Genomic DNA, 27694 nt, shown 5'->3' with positions numbered 1-27694 from the left:
CGCACAGCGAAACCTGCGCATTCGCGCCTGCGGATGAATGTTTTAGCGGCCTTTGCAAAAGGTCCAAACGGCCGTCTTCCGCGGTCATGTTACACATGCTTATTGTGTGGCTTACTTAGCATCACAAGCGCTCATAAATCCGTAGCCAAATCTAGATCTTTGGGTGCTGAATCGAAGCCCGCTTTTTCCGAAGAAAAACGTCTTTGCGCGTTATCAGATCCTGACTTTGACCGCGGCTGAAGCTCGGCCGACCCGCTTTTCTTTGCCTGACAGACGCAATTCCGCGCTCACGTAAAGAACGTTGAAGATTGCTCAGAAAAATGTCAGGAGCGATGGGCGCCAAACTAGGACGCGCATCGCGCTGTGGTCACCTTTGCACACATACTTCTACACGCTCTTCGAATCGCGGTAGTCATTTTTACACAGACATCGCCTGCCTCCGCTTCGAGGCGCGTCGTTGAGAATCAACGAGCACTGTCGTCATCGCGGTACCATCTCGGAACTCACAGCCAAAACAACGTAGGCGCAGAATTTGAAGTTCATCCAGCACAAGTTCACATTCACGATCTGTCGCGATAGCAAGAGCGTTTCACGGTAGTCTCGAGAAGACACACTCCAGCAGGCGCTTTCCTCGGTCACGTCGTCGAACAATCTCGAAATGGAGGAACCAAGAGGCTCTTTAGAGCCAGCAGGCGGGAAGCTTTCGTCTACCTCGGACCAGGACTTCGACGACAGCGACTCCCAAGAAAACATGGGCCGCCACAACTCTGCGCATTCTGCGCATGCTTCCAAGCAGCAGCAGGACTTGGAACTCGCAAAGACGAAGTCAATCGCAGAGACCATGTCTCCACTCCGCGAAGCTTTCTTTGTTGGCTTGCTCTGCTCTGCTCAGTTCGTTACACAAGCAGGTCTGCTCGGCACTCTCAACATCTTGCACATCATTGGATCCGATCTTGGTATCACCGACCCCGGCGTTCTGTCCTGGCTAATAGCGGGTTATTCGTTGACAGTCGGAACCTTCATCCTGTTATCTGGCCGTTGTGGAGATCTCTTCGGATACAAAAACATGTTGATCATCGGCTATATCTGGTTCGGCGTCTGGATGATAGTAGCCGGCTGCAGCGTTTATATCGAAGGCAATGGCGGCCAGGTGCTTTTCATCTTCTCGCGCGTGCTGGGAGGTATTGGACCGGCAATTTTACTGCCCAATGCGCTTGGCCTACTAGGCGCGACGTACAACGAGGGGAAGAGGAAGGATATGGTGTTCTCGCTATTTGGAGCATGCGCACCCGGTATGTATTTGCCCATTGTCTTATGGATATTGCCTAACGTCATATAGGTGGTGGTATAGCTGGCGGCGCGTTCGCTGGTCTCTGGGCGCTCTTATGGTGGCCATGGGCATTCTGGACGTTCGGTATTGCGCTGTTCTGCCTTGCCATTTTGTCGATCTTCATCCTCCCCTCAGTACCGCTCGATCCGGAAGTTCGCAATCTCTCGCACAGGGAACGAGTTCGTGAGCTTGACCTACTCGGTGCAAGTGTGGGCATTACCGCCATGATCCTGTTCAACTTCGCCTGGAACCAAGCGCCTGGTTTTGGATGGGGACACCCCTACATCTACGTCCTGCTAATAGTCGGCCTTCTTCTCTTTCCGCTTTTCTTTTGGATCGAGATTAAAGTCGCCAAGAAGCCTCTCATCCCATTTGATGCTCTCAGCACGGATGTCTCGTTCGTGTTGACTTGCATAGCCTGTGGCTGGGCCGCTTTCGGTAAGAGTCGCCTTTCCAGATACCTTTGAGCGCATGACTAACCACAGTTGCAGGTATTTGGGTTTATTACTTCATCCAAATGCTCCAGCAGCTGCGTGGCGAGTCCCCACTTCTCACAATGGCTCATCTCTGTCCTGTCGTGATCTCCGGCTTCATCGCTGCGGTCACTACTGGCCGTGTCATCTCGCGCATCGGCCCTGGATAGGTCATGCTGTCGAAGTTGGAGAGCAGTTGTGATCGCTTAATCGCAGACACGTAATCGCTTAGCTCTTAAGTATATAACTAGGGATTTTATCCTAACTTTCTTTTATAGTAGATTAATTATAATATACTTAATTATTTCTAATTATTAATTATCTCTAGCTCTAATAGTTATAAGCCTAGCTACTTAATTATAAAACTAATTCTTACTACACATTAAAGCTTACTAGAAGATAAGATTAGTTAATCTTATTTTTACTCTACTCTTTCTAAATATTCTGCAATTAAAACTCTTTCTACGTAATTACTTAATTACTACTTACCTCTTTATTATTCTCTATATCTCTATATTAATTCTACGCTCTAACTTTATAGATATAAGTAATTATAATATAGCTATTATAGCTATAAGCGTGCTTCTTAAAAAGTAATCTAACTAGAATATCTAGTTTGCGCTTCTTAAGTAACACTATAATAAGAAAGGTATCTAAAAAGAGATTAATTCTAATCTTCTAGATATTAAATATATAGATACTTAGAAGCTTAAGTTCTCTAACCTTTTAGTTCTAGAGCTTATAGCTCTAGCTTCTCTCTCTATAAAGCTAACTAAAAATTAAAAAAATAAGTATAATAAAGCTACTTATAAGTATAATACTTTCTTATAAGATTATAATTATAAAACTAAGAATAGTACTATACTTATAGCCTACTAGAACTATAAGTCTAAGTAGTAGTTAAGAAAGAGTAAGAAGATTAATAATGTTAAGACCTAGATTATACGTACTATTACGCCTAATTACTTATTACTTATAACTATAAGTAATAATAGAAGAATAGTCTAGTTTCTTATAAAGACTTTTAAGACTATACTTACTTCTACTAATTAGACTACGCAATATATAGTTTACATAAAGTATTACACTTATCTTAAGAAGATCTAGAGAGAAACTACTAAGAAGTAGTTTAATAACTAGTTAATACTTTACTAGAAGGTAAAAATCTTTAAGCTCTTAGAGGTTAAAAAACCTCTTATAATTACTAACTTTCTTACTATAGTTAAGAAGTTTAACCTTAAGTAGGCCTACTAGTAGTAATATAATTAATTATTTACTATAGCTCTTAAGAAGAATACGTTAAGCCTTAATAATCTTAGTAAAGTATTTAGCGTTATTCTTTAGAAAATATTAATTACTACTAGAAAGAGAAAAGCTAATATAATCTTTAATACTATTATAAGTTAACTCTTTACTTCTACTAAGTTAGGTAAGAAGTAGTTAAGCTTACTGTCTAAGTCTTACTTCTATAAACCTAACGTAAAGTATAAGTAGAAGCCTATTTTATATTACTAATTATAGACTATAATTACTAGATTTAGACTACTAAGCGTTCTACTAATAGAACTCTTAGCTTAAGATAAGTAAAAGATCTAGAAGCGCTATTATAAAGAGAAGTAAAGTAGCTTACGTAAGAAAGTTAAGTAATCTAGCTAGAAGATAAGCGCTCTAGCTTCTAAGTATCTAGGTAATATAGTCTTAATAATTATTTGCTCTAAAAAGTTAATTACTAAGTTTAGGCCTTTTATCTTTAGTATAGGCTTTAAGCCTTACACGCTCTTAGCTAGTATAATTCTTAATAGTAGAGCTATAGTCTACTTAGTTAATAATAAAGCTTTAATTAAGTCTAATTCTTTTATTAAAACTAATAAAGAAATAGTTAAGATAGATAGCTAGATTCTTCTAGTAATTAGTATTAGTAATTATATACTTTGTCTTATTCTTAGCACCTCTAAAGAACCTAGAAAAGCTAATCTTACGCTTACTAGTGTTAAGATTATCTCTAGTTTCTATACTAATATTATCTTAGAGAAGCTTCTTAGAAATAGTAGTATATAGTATATAAGCTATAATTATATAATTAGAATAGGTACGCTAGAGGTGTCTATTATTCTTATAACTCTTAAGTATAGATTTAACCTCTTATTTATTAAATATAACTTTTTTATCTATTCTTCTAATTCTATAGTTATAAATACTATTACCTATTTATAAGTTCTATAATTACGCACTAGCAACACTAATCTTTAGCACTAAAGATCTAGCTATCTAGGTAAGTAAGCTCTTAAGGCTCTTATTAAAGCTACCTAGAATATAGAGATTATAGGTATATAGTGTAGTAAATGTAATAATTACGCTACTATCTATATATCTTAAAGAATCTCTTATTATTCTTGTAAGCTATTACTACGTCTCTTCTTTAGAGTATTATAGAACTTATTTAACTTCTTTATAAGCTATACACTTAATAAATAGGCTCTAATTATTAAGAAGAATTATTTAGGTAAGCTATATAATTATAACCTAAAGAATAAGACGCTAGACTCTATAATAGAAGTTATTATAAGCTTTATAGCTATAGTTAAGCGCTGCTATTAGTAGAAGATTGTAAAAATCTATTAGAATAATAATACTACAACATTGCCTTAGAGAGAGTACTTAAGATATAAGAAATAGGCTAAAGAGAAGAGAATTATAATTATAACGCCTTTACTATATATTTATAAGCCTAATAGCTTAGTAGAGAGAGCTAGCTAAGAGCTTATTACTAAGTTAATTAAGATACGTATAAGCGCTAATCTTCTAGCTAGGCTCTAGCTAGTAATTATAAATACAGCAGCTTAACTCTATAAAATAAGTCTATTATAGCTTTATAGCTATTAATTTCTAGATTAGGTATTATATAAATAGTTTAGAAAATACTTCTAATATTATTAGCTACCTAAGATTAGGCACTAAGCTACTAATCTTTGCTTAGATTAGAGTAGAATCTATACTTATAGCTATTAAGCGTATCTACTTAATAGTAATTGCGTAGCTAGAAAGCACTATTAAGACTTTAAAGTTAAGCCTTATAGCTATATAGAATATCTTATTAGCTATTAAGCTTCTAACATATATTATATATAGGTACTAGTAATTAATTAAGTAATTATAACTTACAACGTTACCTTTAATAAGTAGAAGTTCTATTAAGGTAAGCGTAAAGAGAAGCCTACTAGAGATTAAGTAATTAAGTAGATTAAAATGCTTAATAATAGTAAGCTAGATAATCTTATAGAGAAGTTTAATATTTTTTCTATTAATTAAATAGTAAGTATAGTAGAGCTATTAACTACTAAGTAAGATCTTAGAGGTAACGTAGACTATAATTAAAGTAATAAGATTAGCCTACCTATTAAATATAATTAAAGCTCTATTAATTTAATAGAGATAGAATATAAAGCTAGTGTTTTATTAGAAATTTCTAATAATTAGTAGCTTTCTACTAGACTTGCTACCTTAGAACCTACGCCTAAGCGTAAGATTTTAGAGATAGGTAATTAAAGTAATTATAGAGTTTCTAATAGTTAAAGAGTAGTGTATACGCCTAAGAGAGCTAACCTATTAGAGCCTAAGAGTAGAGAGCCTTCTATATATAGATTAGAAGATCTAACTTTATTTATTAAGCTTATTGTAATAGACTCTAGTTCTATAAGAATAGATAAGAGACTAGCTTAACTAGAGTAAGCGCTAAAGAGACTAAGAAGTAGGCTATCTAAATTAGTAGCCTTCTCTTAATAATTAACGTAGCTATAGAATTAGCTAATAGCTAAATTCTCTAGAACGTGCTATAGTAGAAGAGTTATAGATAAAGAGCCTAAGCGCTCTTTTTCTATAAATGTCTATTAACTATTAAGACGCCTAAAAAGTAAGAGTAAATAGCTTACTTAGCCTAGTAATTAACTAGAAAGTAATAGCGTAGGTAGCGTAAATATAGTAATTACAGGCTTAGTTAATAAGTAAGCCTAGATTAACTTTTATAAGACCTACCTTTCTAGTCTTTAAGAAGACTAGAATAATTAAGCTAGCTATAAGACTATAAACTCTATTATTATAGCTACTACGCTTAGTAAGTATAAGCTAAAAGCTACTTACTAATACTATAATAATCTTTAAGAGCTGCCTAGGTTATAGAAATAACTAATCTAGTACTTAATGCGTACGCTCTTTAAAGATACCTTTAAGAGAAAGATTAATTAGCTAAGTAAGAAGAGAACTTAGACAGAAATCTATAGGTTAAAAGTCTAAGATTAGCTACTTCTATTAAAATAGGTGTAGACTTATAAGTATAATTAGAATAGCTATCTTCTTAAATATAAAGCTTAAATTATAGTTTATAGTAATCTCTAGAAGAAGAACTTAATTAACATAACTTATATAGTAATACTTACTATAAAGTTCTTTTACGCTGTAATAGCAATTACTACCTAGAGTAATCTAGAGATTAAATAGTTTAATATTATAGAAGCGTTTCTTAACGCAAAAATTATAGTAGAGAATCTAGTAATCTATAAGATACTAGATAGCTTTAGAAAGCTAGAATTATATATATAGCTTAACTGCGCGCTTTATAGATTATAAGACTCTTTACTATTATAGTATAAAGAGTTCTTAGAAACGCTAAGAGCTATTAGTATAATAGCTTCTTAAGAAGAGCTCTGTCTCTTCTTTAATTAAGAACGTAAGATTCTTATTCTCTTTTATATTAATAACATCTTATTACTCTATTATAAGAATATAAAGTAATAAGTAATAGCTATATAGGCCTAGATCTCTAGTAAGTACAAGATCTAAGATTAGAGAGATATAAAGTAGTTCTTAGGTATTTATGTAATTAGAGACTAATATCTAAAGATAATTACACTTATTTATAATACGTATATAGATAAGATACTTAAGAAGTTTAAGCTTAGAGATAGATCTTTTCTTCTAACGCCTCTACTATTAGAGAAGCTAATTAAGAATACTAGAGAAGTAACTAAGCCTAAGATTAAAAGATACTAGAAAATAGTTAGCTCTATACTTTATATAGTAATTATACTTTAACTAGATATAGCGTATACTACCTTAAAGCTCTTATACTTTTTTATAAACCTAAGTAATAAGTATAAGAAAGCTATAGAGTAAGTAATTATGTATCTTTATTATACTCGCTATAATGTAATCTAGTATAGTAACTATAATAGACTTAATCTAATAATTGCTAGAAACGTATCTTTTACTAATAATCTAGAGACTTACTAATTATCTTATAGCTATATTACTATATTATATAAAGGCGTAATCTTTTAGAAAGCTATAAAGTAAAGTATAGTTACTACTTCTACTATAAAAGTAGAGCTGCTTACTCTTAAGTATACTACTAAGAAAGCTATAGTACTTAGGCGCTTTCTTAAGAAGCTAGCGCTTAATCTTAGAGAACTCTAGACTATCTAGTGTAATAATTAGTAGATAATTAGGCTAGTTATTAGAAAAAATAAGCGTATTAATACTTAGCTTAGGTATATTAATATCTAGAATATATAGCTGTAGCAGAAATATACTAAAGAATTATTTAAGGTTAAGTATTTAGAGACTATAATTATACCTATAGATAGATTAACTAAATTACTTACCTAATAATAGTTTAAGAAGTTTAAATAGCTACTTAACTTATAAGATTTATAATATTTAATTCTTAAGAAGTAAATAGAGTAGAGAGATCTTTATTTAGACTACTACTATAAAGATTAATTATACCTAAGCTAGATCTTAGTTGCTCTAACTAGCGCCTAGTTATAGAGAAGTAATTACTAATAATTAACGCAAGTACAAAGTAGATAAATTACTAAACTTTTCTGCTAGACTAACCTATATAGCTACTTACTTACTAACTACTATAGCGCTAATTCTTCTAATTATAACTCTTATAGTTACTCTTATTAAAGACTAGCTTACTATTCTAGCTATCTTTAAAGTTCTTAACCTAAGCTTATAAATAAGTAGTCTTAGTAGCTTAAGTCTATATACAAATCTTAAGCTATATCTAATTATACTTAGCACGCAGTAGCGCCTCTACGTACTTAGCCTTAGCTAGCTAACGCTAAGTATAGTAATAGAACCTATTACTTGCAACACTAGATATAAAGCTATTAGACTAGTAACTATATAGCTAAGAATTATAATAATAAGAATAATTATTACGCAGCTAAGACTAATAATTATACTACTAAGACTAGTAGTTGCGCTACTAAGACTAATAATAACTATACTAATTCTACTACTAATTCTATAGCAGCTAATTTCTAAATTAAGAAGCCTATAGCTAGAAAGTTAGTAGTAGTAGCTACTAGAATAAGCTCTAATAATAATAGCCTAAGTATTATAGTATTAGATTAAAGGCTATAGGTAGATAACTCTAAGTAGAAATTATAGGTAGAAGTATCTAACTACTACCTATATTAATTTCTCTTATTCTCTTACTTAGTATTATAGACTTACTATAAGTACTACGTTAATTAGAGTTTTAAGAAGTTATAGGCAAAGTACTCTTTAAGCTCTTCTTACCTAAGAACTTAGAAGTTCTACCTAATAATTTAGCTAAAGTCTTAGAACTACTCTTAGCTTCTTTCTTCTACTTCTTATAAGCGTAGAGATCTTAGTAGAGCTACTTGTAATACTTAATAGCGTTCTTAGAGCTCTAGCGCTATTATTAAGTTAGTAAAAAATTAAAAAGAACTAAAAAGAGAGAGATTATAAACTTACTTTAGAACTATAGTAATCTACTAAGCTTATAAAGTAATTGTGTAGATCTTAATTAGTAGTATAGTAGTTATAAAAGTTGTAGAACAAATAATACACAACCTAATAGAGTTACTTAAAATAATTAGTCTTCTAAATATTATTAAGAAGCTACTAATAGATATAACACTTATACTTAGAAACTTAAGAAGCGTTATAGTTAGGTAATACTCTAACTCGCTTACGCTAATAACTAGTATACGTTAGATATAGATAATCTAGAAGAGTCTTAGGCATAGAAGTCTTACTCTTAGACTTCTTATAAGAGTAACTATAACTATAACTATTACTTAAAAACGCTTACTTCTCTTAATCTTAAGCGCCTTAGTTCTTAACGTAGTTAGATTGCTAAAGGCCTAAATTCTAAGTCTAGAAAGTATTATTAGTAATAAAGATACTACTCTTAGAAATAGGCTTAATAGTCTCTTAAACGTTCTAGTTATTAAGGTTATTAAACTAAGAAGCCTTATAACCTAAGTAGGTACGCTTAGCGTATAACTCTAATTGCTTATAATTCTTATAGAGATTATTATTACTAAAGCTACTAGTTACCTTAAAGCTCTAACTTAGTTAATTATTAGAATTTATAAAGCTCTAAGATAGTTAAGTATTAGAAGCCTAATTACTTTAGGTAAAGCTACTAGAGAATAGGCTGTTAGCTACTATTATTCTAGAAGAAAGAGGTAGAATTTAAGTAGTAGTGTCTTTAAGTTAAGTATAGTAGAGAGGTTAAGCGCTTAACTATAAAGCGCTGTTAAGTAGAGCGCTATTATACTAAGCGCTATTACGCTAAGTGCTAGCTCGCATATTATAATTACTACTACTAGAGGTATTATAATTAGAGTGTAGAACGCTGTTATAGTAGAAGCTAGAGCGCTAGCGCTTATAGCTAGAGTTAGAGTTAGAAGTAAAGTTATTAGACTAAATTATAATAGTTAGCTATTAATTTAGGTATAAGAGTAAGAACTTACTATAGTAATAGAGAAGATAAAGAAGTAAGTAGAGTAGTGTATTAAGTAGAGTAGTATATTAAGTAAAGTAGAGAATTTAAGCGTAAGGCTTAAGAGCGCTAAGGCTTAAGAGCTAAGAATCTTAAGTAGATAAGTTAATTAGATAGGTAGCTTATTAGCTTATTAGCTTAAGCGTTTTAATAATATAGAAGTAGATAATTATAGTAGAGAAGAGAAGAATTAGAAAACTTATTATTATAAAGTCTCTAATTCTAGCTTAAGTGCGTACTTATATAGAAAGCTAGCGTAGCTTATTAAGCTCTTAATTATACTATAAACTTTATCTAGAAGAGACTAGAAGTCTAAATCTTACTATTAGAATTGTCTCTTACTAGTTAGATACTTAGATTTCTATAGCTATTAGCTGCATTCTAAGCTATTATAAGATAATTCTTAAACTAATAGAGTTAATTTCTAGGCTATTAGGCCTTATTTAAATAAGCAAGAGCTTACTACTATTAGTGTTAAGTATAATTAAACGCTTAGTTAGGCTGCAACCTACTACTACGCTCTAGATTCTTAAGCTTAGACTCTACTAAAGTATACTAATTATAGTAGATTTAATAAAATTAGTTTTAGTAGAGTAGATTAATGCTCTTACTACTCTAGAGAGTATATTAAAGTTAGAGAGTAGTTATAATTACTTAATTATAAATACATAATTACTTAGCTCTTAGGTATATAACTAGAGATTTTATTCTAACTTTCTTTTGTAGTAGATTAATTACAATATACTTAATTATCTCTAATTATTAATTGTCTCTAGCTCTAACACATGCTTATTAGCATGCTAGCGTTTTTAATAGGCAATATTCTTGTCGCTACACTCCCTGTTAACTAGATCTACTGGGCGCAAACCTTTGTTACTACGCTTATTATTCTATAGGGCATGGATATAAGCTTTCCTGCCGGAACGCTGATTATAAGTAATGCTGTCGCTAGGAAGCACTAAGGCATGGCAGCGAGTTTGGTTAATACGATCGTGAACTATAGTATTAGTATTGGGGTTGGCATCGCAGGGATAGTAGAGGTTCACGTGAACAATGGCGGAAGAACGGCGGAGGATGAACTGCACGGTTATCGCGGCGCTATGTACGTTAGCGTCGGACTGAGCGGCATGGGTGTGGTGACGAGCTTGCTGTTCCTGCTCAAGATGTGGTTGAGAGAGAAGAGGGCACAGAAGAAAGTCTGAGTTTCAAGTCGTATGTAGTGTTCAATCTAGATTAAGCGTTGTTAACTTTCCTTAGCGTGCAGTTCCGCAGCTTTGTGCGTGTGCCTGCCATCTCTAAGTGATTACGTCATCGTGTCGCACCATCCCGCGATCGCAATTTCTTGTTCATCGCGGTCACCCATCCGGCACGTCAGCGCCGCATTTCAGCATCAAGATACGACAGTGCTTTGATCAATGACATTTACCCGACTCGCGCCGTCCTGAGGAATCCAGGGAATGCAACGTCGAGTGGCGGATGATACGCACCGGATGATACCGTCAGGGTCTTTGGTACAGTCAACCGAGAGCGAGCTTATTCGCGAAATCGAAAACCGCGCAATCCACTACAGAGTAAGCAGAGCATCAACATCCCTTAGTCTGCTATGCTACCGCCCAATACTCTGAGCATGAGGTCCATTATGACGCCTCACGATGACCCGCCTATCTACCAGCTGCCGGAAGAGTTACTGCTGCACGTCGCCTCTTATCTTCCCGACGCAGCTGCACCCACGACCCTCAAGGACCTGAGTCTCACGTCCCGCAGATTTCGCTCGGTCGCCCAAGATGCCCTTTACACCACAGTAAAACTGTCCATGTCATGTGGGAGTCACCCCAAGGTGAGCTCCCTTCTGCAGCTGCTGCGTACTCTCTTGGACCGCGCAGACCTTGCTACAAAGATCAGAACCCTGCGCGTTGGGACAATTCGCAAGAATGTCGCGAAGCTTTGCGAACAGCAGGACTTCGACCTCGCGTCTCTACGCATGCGAAGCTTGGCAAAGCTGGAACAAATGGGAAATCCTGCATCGCATCCTTGGCATCGGACCATTCGGAATTCGATAGAGTCGGGATTTGCTGGACTGCTGCTCGCACTGCTTCCCAACCTCACCCACCTTGAAGTCTGGGTGAAAGATCATCCTCGCGGTCCGCCTTCAGGCGAGTGCATCTCCGGGCTTTTCGGGGGGATGTTCGCCCCTGCTGGCATTATTCACGGTTGGAGCACGCTTCGACATTTGACTACGAGCGACACACACTTACTGAAGTCCGGCATTCACTATGAGAATCTTAAAAGCCTCGATCTAAAAACGATTTCCATTGGTACCATCCTGCGTCTCAACGGTCGTGGGTGTCTACAGGGCGCCGAGAACCTTGATGATCTAGCCCTGAGTGTCTCGATACAATTTGCAGATCGTCCCCTCGTTGAGAAGGCGGAAATCCAACTCAGTGACCTTTTCGAAGCTCTCGACTGCAGCCGGCTACGAAGTCTCAAAATGCAGCTGTGAGTTTGTTAGTGCATCATACATGTTGCCTCTGCTAACATTCGCCCACGCAGTATCAACGACAGCTATCATCTCACAGACGACCGAGATACCCAGCTTGATGCTAGCTATCTCATAGATCAACTTGATAGCATGCGAGACAGTCTAGAAAGGCTTGCCATCACGCATGAAATTACTGATGACGACTCCGATCTAGAATGGCTACTGGGATTGTTGACGAACCAAAAGAGATCATTTAAACACTTCACCAACCTCAAGCATCTCACCATTCCACAGTTGTTCTTTTTCAACGAGGAGACGGATCGTTGGCTGGAACACTGCTGCCAGCCGAGAGATTTGCCACCAAAGCTCGAGACGTTGGAAATCTTGTACCCTCAATCAGACATAGAAGACTGGGTACAGGTAGAGCGCTTCCAGCCCCCAGGATATCAAGACGATCCGGCTTTAGGCTTTCAAGCCAAGCTGCCCTCGGCTTTGTGGAAGATCACATTGACGTGTCGCGACGAAGTTGGCTCATCTGCATCGTCCTTCACGAAGGACGTAGAGCCGATCTGGGTGGTGCTGTCGTTTGATCTCCTAATTGAGACGTATGTCTTCTGTCAGACCCAAGGAAACTGGTACAATTTGAAAGACTTGCGCTACGAGCAATTAGACATGAACGAGGAGGAGACCGACAGCGATATGTCAGCGATGTTATTAGCGCATTCTGGACCTCAGGTAGAATCGACCGACAGCGAACTGGAAACGACTGATAGTGGAGACTACGACGAAGAATCGGACGAAGAGTCGGACGAATAGAGACTACAAGCGAAGCCTTCTCGATCAACAGTCACTTGATCTGGCAGCCTGCTTGCATGCCCTTATCAATCCACAGAAACGGACGCAGAGTGACTACATGCAAAGCCACCTCGATGGATTCTCAATGGACCAGACGGACTGGACGGCTACAGCCTCAGTATTTGAGCCGGCGAGGCGAGGGTACGCCATGCCCGACTAGCGCACGGGCGCAGTGGTCCAGATGTTCATTGGAGGCGTTCATGCATGTTCCCGGTCAGCGATTCGAGCCGAATCCCGCCCCACCATCAACGCTTAGCCAAGATGGTCCTGCATGCAGCAAATATTGGGCATTGCGCCTGCTTCTTCCCATGGCAGTAACAATTCGCGATATCATCATCCACATGATCAATACGATGTCCGAGTACCCGGTGACATCCTGTGGCGTTCCTTTCCAGGTTTCTGAGCACGCATCTAGTATGCAGCCTAATATATCATGCAGCCAACACGGACTACCGGTCTTGAGCGGGCAAATCCGAGCCCATCACTGAGGTAGCCTCTTGAGATGTAGGTCAATGAATGATACTATCTACGCGGAGATCAGTCTGTGTGCGCGATGCGTCAAGTCCGTCAGCCTCCGAGATTGGCGATATCTTCCACATGTCTATTCTTGGGCGTGCGCGGAGCTGGACTTCCGCATCAACCTTGGACAGTGCTATTGTAAGCTAAGCTAGATGGGCATCATGGCGTTGGCGAAGGTGAGATGAATGATTATGGTCGAGAGGCGATGGGAACAGAGGTCAGCGTCTTGTAAGCTGACATGCCGCCAGAACCTTATCAAAGAACTATAAGTTCGAAGCTTTCCTTGCATCGAGACTCATATCAGCAACAAATCCGCCGCCTCCACTTCTCAATCTTCGACATGAGCTTCAGGTCCAGTCTATCAGCGATCTATATCGCCGTACTCATCCTAGCGGGTTCAGTGGACTCTGCCTCTGTCACTATCAGCCGCTCAGGATGGACCGCAACGTCGGACAGTTTCCAAGCTGGTAATGAGCCTTCTAAAGCGCTCGATGGAAATGCGACATCGTTCTGGCACTCAAAATATGATCCCGTGCCGGCCGACACTCTACCAAACTGGATCATCGTGGACATGAAAGCATCCTATAACATCAACGCCGTCAGTCTCCAGCCACGCCCAAGCGACAACGCCAATGGCAGGATTGGAGGACACAGAATCGAGATTAGTACCGACAACTCGAGCTGGAAGGTCGTCGCTGTCGGCACATACAACAACGATGCGACGACCAAGAAGACTTCCTTCGTCGCGAAACCGGCACGATACGTTAGGATCACAGCTACCTCAGAAGCTCAAAGCGCCGTCAACCAATGGACCACCGTCGCTGAGATCAACATCTTCCAGGATACAGCATACGCTCCGCCAGCGGCAGGCAAAGGCTTATGGGAGAAGACCGTGGATTTCCCGCTTGTACCAGCAGCTGTCTCATTGCTCCCGAACGGAAAAGTTCTGATGTGGTCGGCCTTCGCGAAGGACAACTTCGGCGGATCCAGAGGCTTCACCCAAACAGGCATTTATGATCCTGCTACGGGCGAGTCGAGTCAGCTTCAGGTCTCCAATACACAGCACGACATGTTCTGCCCAGGTATCTCCCTGGATTTCAACGGCCGTGTAATCGTTTCGGGGGGCAGCGACGCTGCAAAGACCAGCATCTATGACCCCTCTAGTGACGCCTGGACCCCAGGAAGCGACATGAAGATTGCTCGGGGGTACCAATCTACCGCTACTTGCTCCGACGGGCGCATCTTCAATATCGGCGGATCATGGAGCGGCAACAGGGGTGGCAAGAACGGAGAGATCTATAGCGCTACTGCAAATACTTGGGCTCTGGTACAGAATGCGCTCGTCAGCCCTATGCTTACAGCTGATACTGCGGGCGTATATCGTTCGGATAACCATGCTTGGCTCTTTGGGTAAGTCCAGCGCCTGATAATCATTGACCTTATTGCTGACCAACTACAGATGGAAGAACCAGACGGTATTTCAAGCCGGCCCTTCGATCGCCATGAACTGGTACGATACTATCGGATCTGGAAGTACCACGGGTGCTGGTAACCGCTTGGATGACGGGGATGCCATGTGTGGCAATGCAGTAATGTTCGACGCCACAGCCGGAAAGATACTCACTGCAGGAGGTGCTGCAAACTACGAAAACAGGTATGAACCGCCTTTCGCATCACTCACGCAGCAATGCTGACTTCGTTGTCTTTTAGTGACGGACGCACAAGTGCATATATCGTCACGATAGGTGCACCAAAGACAAACCCAACCGTCGCCAAAACCCAGTCTATGACCTATCCGCGTGGTTTCGCGAATGGTGTCGCGCTTCCTGACGGAACAGTCTTCGTTGCTGGTGGACAATCGCGTCTGCACCCGTTCAACGACGACACGGCGCAGCTAACTCCGGAGCTGTGGGACCCCACTACTGGAAGATGGACACAGTTGAACCCCATGCAGATTCCCAGGACATACCACTCCGTAGCAATCCTCATGCCGGATGCGACCGTCTTCGTCGGCGGTGGCGGCTTGTGCGGTTCTTGCGGTGCCAACAATCACTTCGACGCCGAGATCTTTGTACCGCCCTACCTTCTGAACGCTGACGGTACAAGACGCGCACGTCCTGTCATAAGCACTGTAGCCTCTACTGCCAGACTTGGCGCGAACTTGAGCATCACCACGACTGCGGCTGTTACCAAGTTCTCGCTGGTGAGGTTTGGCACCGCCACTCATACCGTCAACACCGATCAAAGAAGGATCGCATTGACGATGTCGGGTAGCGGTACGAGCTATACGGTGGCTATCCCGGGCGACCCAGGAGTCGCGTTGCCTGGATACTGGCTTTTGTTCGCGATCGACGCCAACGGCACACCTAGTGTGGGCAAGACGATCAAGCTCGCTGTGTAGAGATGCATTGAGAAGGATAAGGACCTTTATACCGATTTGTCCGTCTTGCTTCTTTCTTTTGCTACGCGGACCGCTTTCTATTTCTAGGTCCCACGTCCTCTGGATGAGTACGTGGGTACACTGCGAGTTTGCGACAACAATATCTGATGAGCTTTTGGGTTTCACTTTTCGGTATTTTGGTTCCATTCACGAGCTCTTCATCATGATTCAAGCTGTCGCACGGGTGACTCATGGTTTGCTTCGCTACATTAAATATACACATTAAGAAAGGGATCAGAAAGTAACAACACGCGCTCTCAAAGTCGACATCCTACCCGACGCTCCAACCTCAGGACATTTTCCAACGCATAGTAAAAGGTCTTCGATCTATTTCTTTTCCGCTTCATTTACGACACATCTTTCATCCTCGCATGGCTCTTATCGCCGATTGGCCTCAACAATGCCAGCAGCAATCTTCTCCGCGAGCGCATCTACGCGAATGTTAGCAGACGTCCACACAACACTGGAGCTCCGCATGGAAAACTTACAAATCGTACTGGTGGGGTGACCCGGCGGCAAGATAGGCAATGCACTCGCATCTACAACCCTCAAGCCCTTGACGCCATAAACCTTAGCTTCGGTGTCCACCACCGCCATATTATCATCCCTCTTTCCCATCTTACACGTGCAAGACGCATGCCAGATAGTCATCAAACTGTCTCTCACTACAGCCAAGATCTCCTCGTCGCTGTCCTTCTCCTTGCCTGGCCAGTATTCGTCACCAATCACAACTTGCTGCATGGTTTCCGAGTTCCAGATCTGGCGCATGCGACGGTAGAGCGCGACGGCGAGTTCTTGGTCCGCAGGCGAGGTGAGCCAGTTGGGGTTGATCAGAGGTGAGCTGCTCATGGATGCCGATTGCAGGGTAACGTTGCCGCGGGACGTGGGTGCTACGATGCCTCCGAGGATCGTGGCGTACTGCTTGCCATCTAGGGGTTGCTGGAGGACAGGGAGGGAGAAGTCGCCGATGTAGCCGTTTCCGCTGATAAGCTGTTCAAAGTTTGTGATTAGCGTCTATCCTGCATTGTCATCATCAAAAACTAAGGGACTAACCTCAGCTTCTGGCCAGTCATCGGTAAATTGGTTCAAGGCATCGACGGTGGATTGAGAAAAATTTTGGCGGAACTCTTGGGGCAGCTTTTCCCAGCCGAGGAACTCGACTACGTTGGAAGAAAGTACGCCTTCGCCTTTGAGGGTGTAGTCGGCCAGAGCATCGGCAAGTGCGACGGGGTTGTGGAGGGTGTTGTCCAGCGTGTTGAAGCTGACTTCGTAAGCTGGTCCAAACATAATGTGATCCCACATGTTCTGGCCTACGCCAGGGCGATCGGCAACCACATCGATGTTGAAATTCTCCAAAGTCTCCTTTGGACCTACACCCGATACCATGAGTAACTGGGGGCTGTGGAAAGCGCCTGCGGAAACGATGACCTCCTTGGAAGCATGAATGTCGTAGGTAATGGCCGTGGACTGAACCCTTACGCCGGTCGCGGTCTTGTTGCCATCAAAGAGGATCTTTTGTGCCTGGGTGTTTGCGTACACGGCGAGCTTGTCGTTGTCGAGCGCTGTTTTGATGTACTCGTCCGATGCACTGCGGGTCTGCTCCTTCGCATCGATGAAAGTTTGTGTGTAGTGTGTTCCCATCAGTTTGCCACTGTCGAATTCGCTGGTCCTCTTCAGACCGACTGCGTGGAGAGCCTTCTCCATCCAGGTCGAGAATGGAGAGACATAGTTGGAGTAACCGATCTGGATAGGTCCGCCTGGGGTCTCGAAGGCGCTCTCATCGTACTGCGTAGTCACATTATCGCCACGTATGGCGTCGTTCGGCTTGGTGAAGGTGACAGCCTTCTTGAAGTAGGGTTCAAAGTTGGCAAACGTGTAACTGTCGTCGCCTACAGCGTCGGCCCAGGTTTGATATGAGCCCTCCGTACCTCTGGAAAAGGATTAGTACACTAAAATCGGATGCGGAGACGGCTCTTCTTACCTGTGGTGAATTAGGAAGTTGAGCGCAGAACTGCATTAAAGATCTTGTTAGTATTGTAATAAGCGTTGTGTTATAGGAGGTCCTTACGAGCCACCCAAGCATTTTCCCTGCGCATAGTGCACGCGTCTATTATCCGCGCCCGCTTGAGGCTCCGTGGTCAACACCCAATCAACAATAGGATCAGAGTCTAGAGGATTGGCACCGATTCCTACGATGCCACCGGCAGGTGTGGAGCCTAAAACAGGCTTTCCGATTTGGTAGTAAAGTCCAGCCTCAATGATGGCGACCGAGTAGCCCGCTTCAGCGAGGCGGACACCGATCGCATTGCCGGCGGTGCCACCACCTACGACAACGTAGTCGTACGTCTTCTCCACGCCAATAGCGCCTTCGATGGAACCAAGTAAACCTTGCACTAGCCCTTTGCCACTCAGTATCGAACCTAATGAGTCCAGAAAAGGGTTCACGAGTGAGTCCAGTATCGGCGCGGCATGGGTATGTGGAAGGCCGAGCGAGGCAGTCAGAAGTACGCTAAGAAGCGAGTGCTTTTGAAGATGCATGGTAATAATGAATGACAGAAAACAAAGTTAACGAATGTGTTGCGCAAAGGAGCGTGGCAGAATGAATCGTTACCAGGCATGACCTGGGGGATCTAAGAAAGTCTATCGCGTCGTTTAGGGGCGTGCGTACAATTCGGCCTTGTCGCGGAACTATTCGCTCGGATCGCATCGCCAGGCAGAATAGATCCCTGACGTGGCCGAAGACACCCCTCACCGGGCCGAATGTATACCTAGGGATGCCTCATTGTGGCTACCGGCAACCTGATCATCGTCTCAATCGGCAAGCCCCTTGCAAACATAGAATTGCGATTAGCGATTCTTGCCCCAAAGTGAACGACTACATGGAGACATCTGAGATTGCGCGCGAAGATCCGAATGACTTGTTGGAAGAATACCGAGGCGCAAACTCGGTATGCCGTGAGGTCGAGAGTATGAGGGCAAACGCGATGCGTAGGATTTGTCTGCCAAACTGTGTCAGGCCAAAGACTTCAATCTCCGATTGATCGCGCACTAGAACAGGCAGGTAACCCCACGATCCTGATTCCCCGCGACAATCCCGCATGCCGACACCCGCAATTCCCTTCTTAGAGATTCCGGGTCCTGGAGTGGTTTCTCTGCAATGTTATTCGATCGTTGGATTGTGGGGAAGATTTGGAGTGCGGCGTACAGCCAAGGAAGAAGGCATTTGGATCCTTCGCGCCTTCGATGCTGTGCCACTTTTACTCTGATTGTGTACCAAACAATGGAAAGCCAATTGAAGACATCTACTACCTGGATCATATGCTCCGCACGCTGCTCAATTAGAAAATTTCTGACTGAGCCAAGAGCTGGGTCTATCGAGATCCCTTATTTGCCCGTTTCGGTTTCTGACGATTAAACTCGAAATAGCTATAGTATACTTCTATCCGGCGCTGTGATTATGGAAGAAAGCTCCTCGTGAAATGACCCGGCAAGGTTTAAATACTGAAACTCTCGTTGTCGGGAGAATCTCCCGGGGCCCGTCCCAAATACCCCGGATAACTTTGAATGCCGAAATGGCCGCTGTCTGGGAAGTCCGCGAGCGACTATTGTAGTCAATATGTATTATCATCGTCCAGTTTTAAGTTGGACTTCGAAAAAGATACCCATATGATCTACTGGGATCTCACATATGTCACTATCCTTCAAATTGTTCAACCAATAATTCACTCTGAGGATTTTGGTTCGAATCAACACGCAACGCCATCAACTCGTCAACATTCAAGATCGCATGACACATCAGTACCCTACTTGGATCATATATTTCGTCTAGGCCTTCTCTTCCAATTTGAGAGGGAGGGTTCAAATCAGCTGTTGACAAGTCTGCTATTCTTCGTCGGAAACTCTTATCGAACATCAGGACTACGCTACGATGGAAACCCCCGACTCAAACCAATACTCGTCTAGTTCGTTTAGCCCAGTGCAGGTACATAGCTCAGTAACGGAAGCAGAGCTCGGCGAACTTGTGAGTGCTAAAACTTACAAATGAAGAATCGCAAATTGACATGTCCAAGGGCGAATGTAACGACGTAGCCGTCATTGGCATGGCCTGCCGTGTGGCCGGTGGAAACCACAGCCCCGAACAGCTATGGGAGTCTATCCTGGCGAAACGAGACGCTTCGTCCGAGATCCCAGCTATGCGATGGGAGCCCTACCGCCACCGTGACGTCCGCAACATCAAAGCGCTCGATAACACAACATCCCGTGGATACTATCTGGACGCCCTGGAGGACTTCGACCCGAGCTTCTTTGGGATCTCGCCTAAGGAGGCTGAGCAGATGGACCCGCAGCAGCGTATCTCTCTTGAAGTAGCGTGGGAAGCGCTGGAATCTGCAGGCATAGATCCTAAGAGCCTCTCCGGGTCTGACACTGCCGTATTTATGGGTGTGAACTCTGATGATTATGGGAAGTTGCTGTTGGAAGACCTGCCTAATATTGAGCCCTGGTTAGGTAAGTTCTTTCAAGACTATTGATTTACTTACACAATGTGTGCTCGGATGTTCCCGTTCTAATCTCCCGGACAGGTATCGGAACCGCGTACTGCGGCATACCGAATCGAATATCGTACCACTTGAACCTCATGGGCCCGAGCACGGCGGTTGATGCTGCATGCGCAAGTTCACTAGTGGCGATTCACCATGGACGCCAGGCAATCTTGTGTGGCGAGTCGAGAATAGCTATTACTGGTGGCGTAAATGCAATCTGCGGGCCTGGGTTGACGCGGGTATTAGATAAAGCTGGTGCTATATCGCCCGATGGCTCGTGCCTGTCCTTCGATGACAATGCACATGGTTATGGAAGGGGGGAAGGTGCCGCAGTTGTTGTGTTAAAGCGCTTTCGGGATGCGATAAGAGATGGAGATAACGTCATCGCTCTTCTCAAGGGTTCTGCAGTCGCTCAGGACGGCAAGACGAACGGTATTATGGCCCCGAACGCGAAAGCACAGGAACTCGTTGCCCGACAAGCCCTTAAACAAGCGAACGTCGACCCTGCGACTGTAGAGTACGTTGAGGCTCATGCGACATCGACGCCTTTGGGGGATCCGACCGAGGTCAGCGCAATATCGGCGGTTTACGGTGTTTCCAGATCGAAGCCGGTGAACGTAGGATCAGTGAAGCCAAATGTCGGCCACCTCGAAGCAGGTGCCGGAGCAATAGGGTTCATCAAGGCTGTTTTGGCACTGAACAAGGCGCAATTTCCGCCGCAGGCGAACCTCACCAAGCTCAACTCTAAGGTTGACTGGGAGAACTCGGGTACACAAGTCGTGGAAGAGGTTTCCGACTGGCTGGACGTGGAGGCGCATCCACGCCGAGCGGCTATATGTTCATATGGATATGGAGGCACCGTTGCTCACGCTATCATCGAGCAGTCTTCATTTCGCCTTGCTACGATGAACCAACAGAATAGCGAATGCGCTCAAGTGCCAGTCACGCTCGTGATTTCGGCCCCACAACGAAGACGACTTGCTGGACAAGCGGGTTCGCTGGCGAGGTGGTTGATGGGTCCAGGGAAGGGAGAAGATCTGAGGTCAATTGCGAACACCCTTGCTCTCCGCCGCGCTCATCATGAGTACCGAGCAGCATTTGCTGTTACCAGTGTAGAGCAGGCAGCAGAAATGCTCAAAGTGTTTGCCGAAGGTGGCAACAACGGCGAGTGGGTTTCCCAGGGCAATGCGCTTGCGACGAATACTAGAAAAGAGGTGGTCTGGGTTTTCTCCGGTCATGGCGCTCAGTGGAATGAAATGGCGAGACATCTGGTTGCCAATCCCGTTTTCCTCGGCGCTGTTGAGCCCTTGGAACGCATTGTGCAAGCAGAAGCTGGGTTCTCTCCTATCGAGGCTTTCCGGAAAAGTGGCAGCGACTATGACGAGTCCGATCGGGTGCAAATCTTGACATATGTCTTCCAAATTGGACTTTTTGCTTTGCTTAGATCTGAAGGAGTCAGTCCTGGTGCCATCATTGGACATTCAGTGGGGGAGATTGCCGCCTCGGTGACAGCAGGCTGCCTTACTCCAGAAGAAGGTACCTTGGTTGTCACTAGACGAGCTGGGCAGTACGCCAAAGTCAAGGGTCTTGGAGCTATGTTCCTTGTGCATCTGCCCTTTGATCAAGTCAAGGAAGAGCTATACAATGAGCAAGATGTTATTGCAGCAATCCATTCGTCGCCCTCAGCTTGCGTCATCAGCGGAAGGGTCAAAGCCGTCGAGATGTATGTTGAGAAACTCCAAAAACGAGGCATCGAGGCGATCAGGGTGGCAACCGACATTGCATTCCATTCTGCAGGAGTGCTGAGTCCGCTGGCGCAACCAGTGAGGGAGATGTTAGCGACAGATATTCAGCCTCGGCCAGCAACGGTTCCTCTCTACTCGACATCCGACCCTGACCCACGCTCGAACAGCCCAAGAGACGCCGAATATTGGGTCCACAACATGATCAGCCCTGTTTTACTCACATCCGCCGTGAAGGCATCCATTTCAGACGGATTCCGACTGTTCCTCGAGGTGTCCAGTCATCCAATCGTGTCCCATTCAATCAACGAAACCATCCTAGATGATGGAATTGAAGACGAAGAGTTCGCAGTTATTCCAACCGTTCGCCGCCGCAAGTCTCCGGAGTTGTGTGTGGCGCAAGCTATCGGCACGTTGTACACAAAGGCCGCGACCATTGACTTCGACAGGTCTCTTGGCCGTCGATGGGCACCGGGAGTGCCTGGAACGCATTGGGTGCACAAGCCAATCTGGAGAAAGGTGCATAGTGGCAGCTCGCTGGGCTTGGACAGCTTCACGCATGACGTTGACAAGCACACTCTGCTAGGCCAGTTAACCCCCGTTTCCGGCACTGCAACCAGAACGACTTTGTATACCACCAGATTGGGTAATGACACCAAGCCATTCCCAGGTGATCATCCACTCCACGGGACTGAGATAGTACCCGCTGCCGTGCTGATCAACACTTTCTATCACGCCACAGGGGCTTCTACTTTGTCCAACATTGACCTGCGCGTCCCAATCGTCATTAGCGATGTACGAGACGTCCAGGTAGTATTGCTGGATGACAGCATCAAGATTACCTCACGGTTGCATCAAAGCAGTGCCCCCAAAGACCAGTCTTGGGTTACCCATACTGTCGGCCGTTGGAGTGTATCTCAATTGGATAACAGTGTGACGCCTTACGTGGATATCGAAGCTGTCAAGCGGCGAATTGGTACTGTTCTGCCCTCCAACTTCTCCATCGACTACTTGGACAAGGTCGGCGTTTCAGCCATGGGATTCCCTTGGACTGTCACAGAGCACTTTGGCGACCTCAAGGAAATGCTTGCTCGCGTCGATGTTGCGCCAGATGTCGCGGACGGCGCCAAGCTGCCCTGGCATGGCTCTTCATGGGCCCCTCTTCTCGACGCTGCAACATCTGTGGGGTCTACCATCTTCTTTGATAACCCAAAATTGCGGATGCCAGCACAGATTGAGACGGTCCAGTTCTTCACACAGTACGGAGTGTCGCCGCCCAAGACCTGCTATCTCTACGTAGAGGAAGCCGGCGAACGTGGAGCACCTGCAGTTCATGTCAACGTGTGCAATGAAGAGGGAAGAGTGTTGGCCAAATTTGGATCGATGCGCTTCTCCGAAATTGAGGGCACCCCAGGCGTCAGCGGTGGTGTCGAGAGCCTCGTCCACACCATCGCCTGGGTGCCTGCACCATTCTCGCGCGAGGCAGCTTCATGGGAAAGCTTCATCCTCGTATCAGAAGACTCGGCTACACTTGACTGGCGCTTGGAACAGCTGCAAAAAGAGCGTAAAGCCAGAAACGTGACTACCACCCGCGTGAAGTCGGCAGCAGAAGTGGTCGCTGAAGCACTGGTCCCCAATACGGCAATCATATACTGTCCGGGCCCCGTATCGGTTATCACTGACGTGCCATCTAAAGCCGAGACGTTCCTCTCGGAGCTACTGCTCTTGACCAAGCATGCCATTAGCAGCATGTCCACATCCGGAAGCGGAAGCGGGAGCGGAAGCGGTAGCGGAAGCAAAGTCTTCGCCATTACCACAGGAGTGTCAACTGCCGAAACACCCACGGCATTGTCTCATGCTCCGCTCCACGGGCTCGCCCGTATCATTGCATCTGAGCACCCTGACCAATGGGGAGCATTAATAGATGTCGAGGATCTTAGCGACGATGAGACCTTTCCTATGCTCGCAATGACGTACGTCCATGATCAAGACGTTGTTTGTATGGAAGACGGTCTCCCCCGAGTTGCTCGTCTGCAACCGCTGCCACGTGAGAGATTGTATGATACCTCCGCCTCTCGGTCTTCTTCTTCCTCTCCACCTCCCTCTTTGATGCCTAAGCCAGCAGGAACATATCTAGTGACGGGCGGACTGGGTTCGCTCGGGCTCGAGGTAGCGGGCTGGCTCGTGGAGAAGGGGGCGCGGCGATTGGTGCTGGTATCTCGACGAAAACTGCCTGCGAGGTGCGATTGGGACAAGCTTGAGACATCCTCATCCAGCAGCCTCAAGCCTGCTGTCGACAAGATTCTGGAACTCGAGGCTTGCGGAGCAACGGTATACACACTCGCGGTCGACATTGGTGCAGCAGACGCAGCGGCAGTGCTGCGGACCAAACTAGACAGGCTACAACTACCACCGGTGCTGGGTGTGGTCCACGCGGCGGGCACGCTCGAAGACCAGCTCATGCAGAATGCCTCACCCGAGGCCTTCTCGCGCGTGCTACAGCCCAAAGTTGCTGGGGCGCTGGCATTACACACCGCTTTTCCACCGCAGACGCTTGACTGGCTTGTCCTCTTTAGTTCGTGCGGCCAGCTCTTCGGCTTCCCAGGCCAAGGCAGTTATGCCAGCGGGAACGCCTTCCTTGACTGCCTGGCCACCTATAGGCGCGCGCTTGGAGACAATACCGTAGCCTTTCAGTGGACTAGTTGGCGTGGCCTGGGCATGGCAGCGAGTACTGAGTCTATCAACGCTGAGCTGCACAGCAAAGGCATCACCGACATCACGCCGGAGGAGGCTTTTCGAGCTTGGCAGCATTTTGGTAAGTACGACCTAGCTCATGGTGCTGTGCTGCGGACCATACCCTTTCCTGGGGGCGAGCCGCTGCCCGCGGACATTTTGGACGACATCGCAATAAGAACAAAGACGCCTTCACTAGGTGCTGAAGGCAGAGACATCGATACCGACACAGCAGCTGGAGACGAGATGCCTACGAACGGCGTTGACCTGAGGATATGGTTAGAACGGAGGATTAGAGATATCGTCGCTGGGGTACTGATGTTGGAAAGTGCTGACGAGGTGGACCCGCGCGCTGCCATCGCGGACTTGGGCGTCGATAGCGTCATAACAGCGACGCTGCGTCATCGATTACAAAGTGCCTTGAAAGTCAAGGTGCCGCCCACGCTGTTCTGGAGTCATCCAACTGTTTGCCATCTTGCTAGTTGGTTCGCGGAGAAAGTGAAAACTTAACGAAAACACATCTGTAGCGCGCTGCGCGGGGAACACATTACAGCTAGATAAAATGTTAGAGGTACATAAATAGTTGTTATTAAATAAAACAATCTTAACATAGAGTTATAGTAGCAGAAATAACTAAAGTATCTAAAGAATAATAATTAGTAAAGTAGAATTGTTATTATATAAGCAAGTTTAAAAAAGCTATAGTCTATTATAAGTATATATATATATAAAATTTATAGTACATAAGATTAAATTTTAAAATAGAAATATTTAGTAGATAAAGCTTAGAGCTTAAGTACTACTATCTTTAGTAAAGTAGTTAAGTATATAATATTAAAAATAGTAGAGTACCTATTGTTATAAAATATAAGTATTTACTTATATTATAGTAGATTTTAATACTAAAAAACAATGTAAGTTTTTTAAGTCTTATATATACTAACTTAAAGATTCTAGAGTAAAGAAATTACTAATATACTCTAGAAGTAGAACTCTATCTATACTATATTAAGAGCTTTTAATTATTTCTTTTTTAGTACTTATTAAAAGTAAGAAAAAAAGATTTAAATAAATAGTATAGAAGATAACTTAGATCTAAAATTAGATTTTTATAGATTACTAATTATTTATAACTAAAAAGTTTCGAGAACTTTACTATTAAGATTTTTTAATTATAAGATAAGAGATAAAACTTATACTAAGATTCTTTTTAATATAATATTTATAAACCTAACTTTAATTTAATATATAACTAAGAGTAAATTAGCTTTTTAAAATATATTTATAATAAAAGTTTATTATCTTAATACAAAAATAGTTTTTATATATATATTATTATCTTAACTTAATAGAGTAGTATATACTAAAGTAGAGTAATATATATAGCTTATAATAGTCTTTACTAGTAGCTAGCGTAGACTTTAAAGTATATAAGCCTTTTACTTATAGAATTTAGAATACTCTATTCTATAAGTAGCTTTAATTAGAAGTTACTTTAACTCTAGAAATTATTTCTAGAATATATTCTATAGTACTACTCTAATATATCTAAAATAAATAGATTTCTAAAAACTATATTAATAATAAGTCTTTATAAAATACTACTTTAAAAAAGAATATCTACTTATATTTTTAGAAGCTATTCTAATAGTAATTATATACTATTCTACTAAAATAATATTTAAGACTTTTATAAATACTTAAATAGATTAACTATACTAGTATTAAGCTAAGTACTACGTCTATTAGAGTTATTATCTTAACTAGTAAACTATAGTATTAATATAAAGTTAAGTAATAATAGATATCTAGAAATTAATTTAAGTAATTTATTCTAAAATCTAGTCTTTTAATACTTTTTTTTAATAATATATAACTATTAATATAACTTTGATAATTTATATTATATTTACTTTAACTAGAGTACTTATACTATATAAAGATTATAATAACTTAGTTATTATTATCTTTTTATTATTATTAAGCTTTGTTAAGATTGCACTTATTATTATTTCTTAACAAATTAGAAAAATCTCTAGTAAATCTAATTACTTACGTAATTAAGATTTTAGTAGCTAGATTTAATCTACTACACTAGGAGATTCTAAAACACCTCTATTTATCTTAGCCTAGTTAATATTAGAGTTATTATATAATTTAATAACTCTTATCTTCTTATCTCTCTTTCTATAATTGCTAAAAGATCTAGTAATAAACTAATTATTAGTTTATACAATACAACGCATAGACTAATATAATTAGTACTAGTCTAGATTATAAATTTAGAAGATAAAAAGAATTTAGCAGACTTAGATTATAAATCTAGAAATTAATAGAAATTAAGTAGATTTAATTATAAATTCTTATCTTTAGGTAGAAATAGGTAGATATTTACGCAATTATTTTAGTAGCTATTTTTTATAAAAGAAATAGTAATTCTCTATAGTTATTTTTTACTTAGTAATAATATTATTACCTTTTACCTACTATTTACTGTGTAATTATTTATAATCTTTATTAGTTATACTATTTATTATAGTATTTAACTACTTTGTTCTAACAAAGCTATATTCTATTATTAGAGAATAGTTCTTATTACCTATCTATTCTTTATAGGTTATAAGCCTAGCTAAGCGCTTATAGCTTTGTTAGAACATATTTTATTTATATTATTACTTATTCTAAGTAATTAATATATTTAAAAGAAAAAGATTTTTATTTATTCTAAAAGAGTTATTCTTTAGAATTAATAAAATATCT

The 27694-nt window shown here is 42.1% G+C and overlaps 5 protein-coding genes across 5 annotated transcripts; 4 read left to right on the top strand and 1 right to left on the bottom strand.

Moving 5' to 3' along the window:
* Positions 1-658: 658 nt before the first annotated feature.
* J4E83_009617 (uncharacterized protein) lies at positions 659-1797 on the top strand (the record flags this gene model as incomplete). The annotated part of the gene is made up of 2 exons (XM_049336502.1): positions 659-1292; positions 1340-1797. The coding sequence occupies 2 exons, from the start codon at positions 659-661 to the stop codon at positions 1795-1797; spliced, it is 1092 nt and encodes a 363-aa protein (XP_049184283.1).
* Positions 1798-11252: 9455 nt separating this feature from the next.
* J4E83_009616 (uncharacterized protein) lies at positions 11253-12920 on the top strand (the record flags this gene model as incomplete). The annotated part of the gene is made up of 2 exons (XM_049336501.1): positions 11253-12121; positions 12176-12920. The coding sequence occupies 2 exons, from the start codon at positions 11253-11255 to the stop codon at positions 12918-12920; spliced, it is 1614 nt and encodes a 537-aa protein (XP_049184282.1).
* Positions 12921-13818: 898 nt separating this feature from the next.
* Positions 13819-15879, top strand: J4E83_009615 (uncharacterized protein; the record flags this gene model as incomplete). The annotated part of the gene is made up of 3 exons (XM_049336500.1): positions 13819-14888; positions 14938-15132; positions 15189-15879. 3 exons carry the CDS (start codon positions 13819-13821, stop codon positions 15877-15879), a joined length of 1956 nt encoding a protein of 651 aa, XP_049184281.1.
* Positions 15880-16296: 417 nt separating this feature from the next.
* J4E83_009614 (uncharacterized protein) lies at positions 16297-18456 on the bottom strand (the record flags this gene model as incomplete). The annotated part of the gene is made up of 5 exons (XM_049336499.1): positions 16297-16349; positions 16407-16908; positions 16972-17848; positions 17900-17929; positions 17987-18456. The coding sequence occupies 5 exons, from the start codon at positions 18454-18456 to the stop codon at positions 16297-16299; spliced, it is 1932 nt and encodes a 643-aa protein (XP_049184280.1).
* Positions 18457-19846: 1390 nt separating this feature from the next.
* On the top strand, positions 19847-25366 carry J4E83_009613 (putative PKS-like protein biosynthetic cluster; the record flags this gene model as incomplete). Its single annotated transcript, XM_049336498.1, has 3 exons — positions 19847-19939; positions 19989-20424; positions 20835-25366. Coding segments are annotated over 3 exons (5061 nt in total), but the record flags the coding sequence as incomplete, so codon positions are not given.
* Between the last annotated feature and the right edge of the window lie 2328 nt (positions 25367-27694).

This window comes from Alternaria metachromatica (assembly GCF_023757995.1).
Source record: "Alternaria metachromatica strain BMP 0045 chromosome Unknown scaffold_35, whole genome shotgun sequence".
Taxonomy (NCBI): domain Eukaryota; kingdom Fungi; phylum Ascomycota; class Dothideomycetes; order Pleosporales; family Pleosporaceae; genus Alternaria; species Alternaria metachromatica.
This window is presented reverse-complemented; position numbering and strand designations above follow the sequence as displayed.